Raw genomic sequence first — 9066 nt, forward strand, 5'->3', positions numbered from 1 at the left:
GAGTGTGATTCCTCAGGGGTTTTTACACCAACTGCTGCCTGAATGATTGACCCCCATCAAGTACCGTTTCCTTTGGCTTCCCTTTTCTAAATGGAGAGTTTTACACGTACCTTTACTAACTTTGTGCTCCCTAGGCTTCTCAATTTGCAATGTTTCAAACTGTTTTGCCATTTTTCCTAGTACTTCCCATCCTCTCTTCTGATCCCCAGGCTTAAAAGCCAGTCATTTATGATACACTCTATGGTATTGGTCTGCCCATCAGTGTTAGAAGCAATATTGAATAGGATCAGGACTCACCACTACAGGATATCGCTTTAATTGCCCTCCCAATGTTCCTGTCAACCAGCTTATGCATCGTGACCATAGGCATATGATGGCAACCAAGTTGATAATATCCATGTAAACAAGGGGATATTCCTGAAAGTATTGCTGCTGCTGACAGCGCTCCTGAATGCCTTTTATTGCTGTTCTATGAATTTCTAAGGACTTTCTAAGTCGACTTGCAGGACTTTCATTTCTATAACCACTTTGTACATTTCTATAACCAATTTGTACATTGCCATCTCCACATCAATTTGTGTCTCTTTATCACATAATTTCAGGCCCTCCCTCATGCTGTCACCTCTTGTATTTTCTGTCAGTGGCTTCTTCAAGGGGTAAGTAACCTGAAGGACGATGACAAACTTCTAAAACGTGATTAATATTTTCTATTTCATTATGTTCAAAATGTTTCATGATCAGGTGCTTTGTCATTTTTGTGTCTACATTTCTAGGTATCAAGTTAAGGTGACTGTTCTCTTTTGGTTCTTCCTTCTCAAGTTTTTATACACTGCTATGATGTATGTTCTCCTCTAGAAATCTGGTACCTTTTTGGTTGCCTACAGATAACTTGTAATTGCTCAAAGATGGCTTGCTGCAGAACTTTCTGCTGCTCTGCTTTTGAATCCACTCATTTTTTCTAAATATATGAGGCACTGCTTCTAGCATTCCTATTTCTTTACAAAACTCTGTATGTCCACTTATGGTCAGGTAAATGCCTACCAGCTTTAGAAGAATAAAACAAAAAGTCCTTGAATATTTTAGTCTTTCCAATTGGTTTTTCTTATATTTGTTCATCAGATCTGCTTAGGTGATGGATATATAAACATAAATTCGGTGGGAGGCTTTCCTGGTTTTAATTCAACTATACTTACAGAACCTTATTTTGCCTTTTTGTTCCAGGACAGGCCTTTGGACATGTCTGCAATACTGTTTCTACAGAGGCAAACGCCAATGGCAGTACAAGAGAGCTGGGTGCAGAAATGGCTCACACCAGCACTCTTGGCAATCCCACTATCTCAGGAAAGGCATTTTCAAGAAAGACACAGACAAACCAAAGGAGCTCCAAAGGAGGACCACAGAGCTGAGAAGGCTCAGGAACAAACTCATCACAGTTTCCAATAAAGGGCAGCTACAAAGAGGATAAAGGCTCCCTTTCCATGAGACACCACTTGGAGAAGAAAAACAGGCAGTGGGTTCTAGTTGCAAGAGGAGAGGATTCGTCTTGATACATGAAGTAAATTTTTACACAAGAACCATCATTTGTTGGAACAATGCCTCCAGGAACATGGTAGAATCCTCATCACTGGAGGTTTTCATGGCATGATATCTAGATGGAATCTCATCTAAGCTCCCTTTCTCATGAAAGGTAATACCAGCTGATTTTTCAAGGTTGCTTACAACCTGGGCTGCTCTGTGATCCTATACAAAGCAGTGCCTCTGAGTGAATCTTGCCTGTAAACATCAACCCATTATCTGAAATCCATCTTGATTATTTTGCATTCCGAGAGATGAGTTTTAAGAATATTGATCAATGTTCCCCTTCTTTCACCTCCCTCTAGCTTTGATTTAGTTTTTCCTGAATTCATGGAAGATCTCCTTTATCATTAGGCTTCTGTCACATCCCTAATGTTGCTAGTGATATTTTCTGTGAAGAAAGATGTTGCCTGATTTGAAATATTTTTGAAGAAAAAAGAATAATCTGTATACTAAATGATTATAAAGGGTGGAGAATGATAGAATTGGGCTAGAAAGAAAAGGGCATTTCCTTCCAGGAGACACCTGGAACAGGGCTATTCAGTTCTTGTGAATATGATTAGTTGATATCTTCTTCAACAAATGGGTGTAGCAAGAATTCTCACCATGAAACAAAAGGCCATCACTCATCACTGTCTCTATAAAGGCTGCTGCAATGAATCCTACAGTAATTCTGAGGTGCTTGCGTCATTTGATCTAGTATTCTAGAGGATAACATGCAGATGATCAGAGTCTGCCTTGCAAAGTTCTTGTTCTAACCACATTTCCTTATTCTTCAGGCTTTGCAGTACAAGTCATACTTCAGCTTCTTTCCCAGTTTAGTTCCTGCTATATGTTCTTCAAATGCTTTGTCCATTTTCTCATTCTGATCTTCAGTGAAAAGATTCTTCCAGTCACCTACGCAACCTTTAAAGAAAGAAAAAAACACTTGAAAACCAAGAAAATCTTATTTTTTATTCTACTGATTTACTTGTATTTATTGCATCATACACTAAAGAGTGTTGATCCAATTTCTAGTCAAAAAAATTTTCTACACGAGTATAATTCTGTGAAATCAGTGGAGTTACGTATATTTGAATAAGGTATTTGCTACAAGGCAAAAGAACATACTCCTCTTTAGGTGACTCTGTTCAAAAAGGCAGCTTCAAGTCAGGTTTCCCTACATCTCTCTCCTCTAGCCAGTTATGACTGGCAATATGGAAGATGACGAAGAATTGATTAAGGATCACCGGCCTGGAGGCAGAGCTGGGTTCCTCCTCCTTTGGCAGCTTGAGTTATTATCCAGTTATTTCTTTAATGCAAAATGCACAAATAGATTCTGACAACCAGGTTGCCCTTCCCATGTCTGTGTCCCCTACACTGCACTGCTAAAGCTGTTCCCTTTTGTTTCCTCCCTTGTGTGCACCTGGATTCTTGCTTGCTTGGCTTACTTCCAATGGGTAAGGGTGAACAGGCATTGGGCAGTGGCCATCTCAGGAGATTCCTGTACTCTCCTGAAAAGGGTGGTCACAGCACTCAGGCTGAGTTTGGCCCAGTGCTGCCTGCTCAGGTAAGCCCCTAATGGCGGGGCAGTTGGTGATCCAGGCACAGAGGTGGAGAGGAATTCAGACACATGGCACTTCCCCCTTCCTGCCAGCCATCGGTGAGCCTCTAAAAGGGCCACTGCTGTGAGAACCTGGCTGGGTATTTTCCTCACCAGCTCTCCTTGAATAGTCTCCTCAAGCAAAACAGTGGTAACCTGATTGATACTCACTTGCAATGCTAATATGAGTGCCAGAAAAAAGAACCAAAGCATGGCCCAAGTTCTTGAGAATGTGGCATTTCTACCCCTGAGCCACTTGGAGCTGCCTACCTTTGCGAAAGAGAACATCAACAAATTCCCCATGCGTCTTCTCTGAGTTTTTCTTCATTGACTGGAAGCTGCACCTATCTACCACAAGCTGAAGCTGTTCCTCAGTCAGAGGAATTCCAAAGAATGTAGCTATGGTTTTCACAGCTAGGGCAGGATTCTAGAAAGAGGAATGTTACATATGACATGACTTTCAAATCTGCTGCTTTCCAAGGTGTTTACACTTCCCTGTATCCCTCTGCTGGCTGCATAAACAGGATATTCATAGAGATCACTAGGACTCGACTGGTCCAGAGTGTTTTTCTTCTCCGTAAGTATTTTGGAGGAGATATGAGCTGCCTTTCTGTAGATTACAAAAGGTTATATAGGATTTACAGGTGAGCAGAATCCACACTGCTGAAAATATAAAACTCCTCCCAAAAAGAAATTCTTGGAGATTTTGGTTTACAATTACTTTGGCTTATATCACGGAGAAATAAAAAACAAGACTCCTTTTCACAACAAAATGTTAAGTAGGTTTTAAAGTTTGAATTGCACCTTTTCTTCCCTTAAAACAAGAATCTGTCTCAAACACTTTGGATACTCTGCAAGCACATAATGGTGAATTGGTACTGGAAAAAATGTCCCTTGAAGTATAAAGTATTTGTGACTATTGATAACTTTACCTCTTTCACCTCCTCATAAGTTATTGTCATAATATTTTCTTGATCAGCGTATTTGTTCCATTCAGAAAGGTATTCAAAGTAGCATCCAAAGGCCACTAAATAAAACAAAAGAATGCTAACATGAAGCATAAATTAGGATTATACAAGTTCTTCTCATTAAGTTTCCCAGCCAAGAGCATTATTAATCGTGTTTATGGCAGAGTTTACATCCTCCTGTTGGAATCACACTTTTTGCACCAGGCCCAGGCATATGATACCATGTGTAAGTCAGAAAAATAAAATTTGTTAATATGCCATGACAGCTGAGAGTCCACCAAAAAGCTGTCATCTTGCACTCCATCTTATAAGACTCCCTTCACCCAGTCTCAAACCTTGTTGAACCCTCCCTTCTACTGGCCATGTAATACACCAAACTCAGAACTTAAATCGAGTGTGATTACTTTTTCTCTTATTTAAAGCATTAGAATTAGTCCACTTTTTACGTGCAATAGACTTAGTCGAAATAATTGCTCTCATCCAGTTTGGCATGGAGGTGATTATATACCTCCACGGATACCAGGTGGAGACATATGAGAGAAGGGGGAAAGCGGTCCTAGAGGTGGAGATAAGGAAGGGCTTCTCCCAGGAAAAATTAAAGCTTGAACAAGTTAAAGAAGTCTGTGGAAGGGCAGGCTTGCCAAATATCTATCCTCAAGCAGTAAGACAAGTACAGTAAACTTCACTTCAGATTTTTTAATTCTCCATCTTTAATCTCTGCTTTTGCACTGTAAGCCAAAAAATCCTAGTGAAGCTGATTTACCAAAATACAAAGGTTTTTACACAAAGACAAATCATTGGATAACTGACACAAACAGAAAAATATACTGTACTTTTCTTTGTCATGAAATCTGTGAAGAAATCATCCCAGGTCTCATAGGAGGGAATAGTAACCAGGCCATTGGAAAAATGGTAAAAAGATGTAGCTACATCTTTTGGATTACGAATCAGTAACAATATCTAGAAAATAAATAAATAAATAATTTATTGAGAAAGACACAGCAGATCATAGCATTAAATAAGAAATAATAAGAATATACTTTATAATTGAAGTTGGAGATTTTTAATACCTTGTGTGCTACTTTTTGCAGAAGTAGCAATTTCATTCCCAATTCAGAAGGTGCATATTTAACTGTGCTTTGGTTCCATAAGAAGAGGATGCCTGCCTATAATTATTATCATTTAGAGATTAACCAAAATATTTATGCAGAATCCAAGTATGTTTTGCTCAATACAATCATCACTTCAACATTCAAGTGGCAGAGAAAATTCACAAAAATAGAAATTCTCCATGAAATTTGGCACATGGAAGGCCTCACTTGCAACAATGCCATAAAATTCCTCCCCCAGGAAATCATATCAAAATGCATTTTGCCTCTGGAGGATTTCACCAAGCCCTGCACCTGTCTTGTGGAAACTGTCACAAAGGTGCCAATAAGGGCAAACTGAGGTCAAGTGAGGTGAATGGCAGCACTTAAACAGTCACATAGAAAGGGCCAGGCAAAACACTTAAGTACAAGAGTGATTCTGAGAATTGGCAGAAAAGGACTACCTTGGCTTTTACAAAAAAATCTCTTGAAGTGTTTCCTTTTAATACATTAAAATCAGCACTCACCTTGACTCTGTTTTTGAAAATAGACTTGGGAAGATTTTCAGGACGGAGATGAGTAACCATGAATCTTGGAGAAGGGAATTTGGCCATTCGCTTGAAGAATTGGAAGGAGGAAAGTGGACAGTTCAATCAGTACAAGTATTCTTTTCATTAAACCATGCTAAAATATTGCCTTGATAAACTTATCCATAATTACTGAATTTCGGTTTCATTTGTGACATTATTGGGCTGCTGGAGTACTCCTAAATCTTCAAAAGACCATGAACAACTGGAAAAGGACAATCCACTGTTAGTTCACTTCAGTGATAATGCTCTTCAGTTCTGTTAGACAAGGGATCAGTTCTAGAGGTAGGGTACAGAGTAGCTGCATGTGAAAGCTGAAGCATCTTAAGGACTGAGAGGAGGAATGAGGAGGACAAGCTCGTAAAGGAGAAAAAAGCCAATATTTCAGTATCTAACACTTCATGAACCACTTCTTCAACACAAAAGACACTAGGTTGAATTTCTGAAGTTCTTATACATACCGTGGTTATGGATATCTGCTCTCTCACGCCCAGTGAAGTGTTCATTTATCCCTCAGTATTAGACTGTCCAGATGAGATTAATCCTGACCAGATGCCACTTAAAGAGAACTAGTAAAGTTCCTCTCAAAAAGTGCAATAATTCATACATCATACATTCAGTCTTTGAAGCACAAAATTTTGATCATTTCCATACATATTCTATTCTCACCTCATATTTCTCAGCATCGCCAACTTCAAGGTAGGGGAGTTCTTCTACTTCTTCAGCTTTCACACTGCTTTCACTACCTGGTGTTTTCTTTTGAGATATGGCTACCAGATCACTCAAGATTTGACTTAGCCAGTTTGTGCCTGAAAGAAGAAAAACACAGAATTGCTTGTAAAACATTGAGAAAGAACAGAAATGGATTGACCAGGGAAGTCAAGAGGTGGTAGTACTGCCAGGTGAGTTACTTGGCCTCCTTTCAGGTGATACAATCCCAGCTGACTATCTGGTCAGTCACCTCCCTGGGTCCTACCTTGGCTCCTCATAAGGACACATTTCCCCAACTTGACCAGTTCAGTACACCATACATGACCTTGTAAATTGGAAACTACCGAATAAGGGAGAAGAGCCACTAAGATCCAACCTGAAAAACCTGCATTAATGTAAGTAATTTGATTGGGACAAATATAAGGGAGACTGGGGTGGTAAACCTGTACTTTAAAACCTAATGTGTTCAGTCTTTTCTGGTCTGCTGGACTATTTTAGGAAGAAAGATGGGTCACAGTACTTTAACACAGGAGCAGAACTAGATCTGAAAATTGTGCACTCATTTTCTTTAACAACAGGAAAATCTCTATGCAGAGACATTTCCTATGCACAATTAATATCTTTTTATCTAGAAGATATCAAAGAGCCTGCATAGATCACCCATCTCTAATTTACCATATCCTGACTTCTGGACACTGGGTGCTCACACCTTTCTCACTGCAGTCTTAACAACTTCATTCCAGTGCATGGCATTTCTTCAAAAACAAAATACAATAGAGAAAAACTTCACAATCCTTTCATCTGTGACTATCAACTGTAAGGCAGTGGGAACCCATTGGTTGAAGAGAGGCACAGCTGGATTAAAGTGTATATGAGGCACATCTAATCCAAACCTTTGGCTTTCATGAGGACCAATGATTGCAGACAGAAGGAGCAAATATGTAGGGTGAACTTGCAACCCTACCAAAGATGTCCTCTTCATTTCTCAATAATTAAAGAACAGTGTAATCACCTCCAGGAATACAAAAATACTCTTGTTAGCTATTTCCTGACATCCCTGAGAAATAAACCACAGAATATTCAGCATTTGAAGGTACTAAAAGCTCCATTTAGTAGAATTTATGTAATAAAATAAACCTCTGAATTTACAAACATAAATATGAGAGCATATTGTGTAATATCAAGAGATCTGGTTATCTCTGATGTAAAAAACTGTATTTTGATTCTCTCCAATTTGTGCATTTAACTTCATAACTATGAAAAGCAATGATAAGAAAAACCTTTATATGTTATAGAGAAGAAAATCAGATTGTTTTTCTGACTTTTGAAAACTTTCCCCTAGAAAATATTCACAATTAGTTTGTTGTGTTTTTTGAAAAGCAGCTTTACAAAATATTTTGAGCATTCAAAATACTATTATTCAGCATAATACATAATATAATGTACTATATAATATATGTTGCATATATTACATACAAACCTTATTACTTGCTATTACAAAACCTTATTTATGAAAAAAAAAAATTCAAATATATTCACCAGATTTAGGGTATCCTGCCAAAACAACATCATCACTTCTGACTTCAAACGACTCCAAGGCTTTGAATGATTCCGGACTGCAAAAAGTGGAAGGATAGAGAGTTCCCTTGTAAGAAAACAGCAGTTCATCTCGATGCATTGAGCTGGCAGTTTCTATTGCCTTTTCTACAAACTCATATTTTTTCAAGGACTTCTCCATTTTGTTGTCTCTTTCACGCACAGTCTCTGTCACAGTGTGAAATGATGTGCAGAAGGAGAAATCCACAGACTGTCCTTTAATAGGTGCTTGGCTAGTTTCTTTTATGACCCTATGAACAATATTTTATCTCATTCTGAATCTGTGAAGAAATATGCATCTCCAGTCAAAGACCTTAACTAATATGTACCTTTGAAATCAATAGAAGTCAAACATAAACGAACAAGATAAGCAACTATATGCAATTTCATTCGAGCATTAATGCCTTAGATAACTTCAAAATATCGTGCCAAGGAGCCTGTGAATACAACACAGAGATTAAAAACAGAATATTACATAATAAAATTACATGAACAGTAGTCAGGAATTTAAATGTCATGACAAAAATCTTCAAGGCAGTTCATCACTTTCCAGTACTCACTGCTGGATTTTTTTTTTCTTTATTATAACACTCCTTATTCTCACCAAAGTTAGACAAAATGTGTTGGGACTGGGAGAGAAAATGTTCAATCCACTGAAAACTGCCCTATGGACAGTCCTGTGGCTGGGGCTGACTGCTCCCTCCAGCTGGTGCCCAGGAGGGCACAGGGGCACATGCACTCTTTGGCCACTCATCAGACTGCAGAAAAACAGAGGTCTGGTTTTCCAGTGGTTGCACAAAAATTACTCATTTCTGCATTTCTTTAATGAGCTCAATCATTCTTTCATAACTGATCAGTCCTGAGGGAGTTGGTAATAATATAAGCTCAGATACAGGGATTAGTGTTTATCATGAACATCACCTGCTGACTGCACTGACCCCAGCAGAAAAACTGCCTTT

General features: G+C 38.6%; 1 protein-coding gene across 1 annotated transcript; it reads right to left on the bottom strand.

The window, feature by feature from the left end:
- Positions 1-694: 694 nt before the first annotated feature.
- LOC136358547 (sulfotransferase 6B1-like) lies at positions 695-4658 on the bottom strand. The gene is made up of 4 exons (XM_066314424.1): positions 4634-4658; positions 4090-4184; positions 3428-3584; positions 695-2481 (listed from the first exon to the last, which is right to left on the bottom strand). Exons 1-4 carry the CDS (start codon positions 4656-4658, stop codon positions 2351-2353), a joined length of 408 nt encoding a protein of 135 aa, XP_066170521.1. The 3' UTR covers positions 695-2350.
- Positions 4659-9066: the final 4408 nt, after the last annotated feature.

The sequence above is a fragment of the Sylvia atricapilla genome, chromosome 3 (assembly GCF_009819655.1).
Source record: "Sylvia atricapilla isolate bSylAtr1 chromosome 3, bSylAtr1.pri, whole genome shotgun sequence".
Lineage (NCBI taxonomy): Eukaryota > Metazoa > Chordata > Aves > Passeriformes > Sylviidae > Sylvia > Sylvia atricapilla.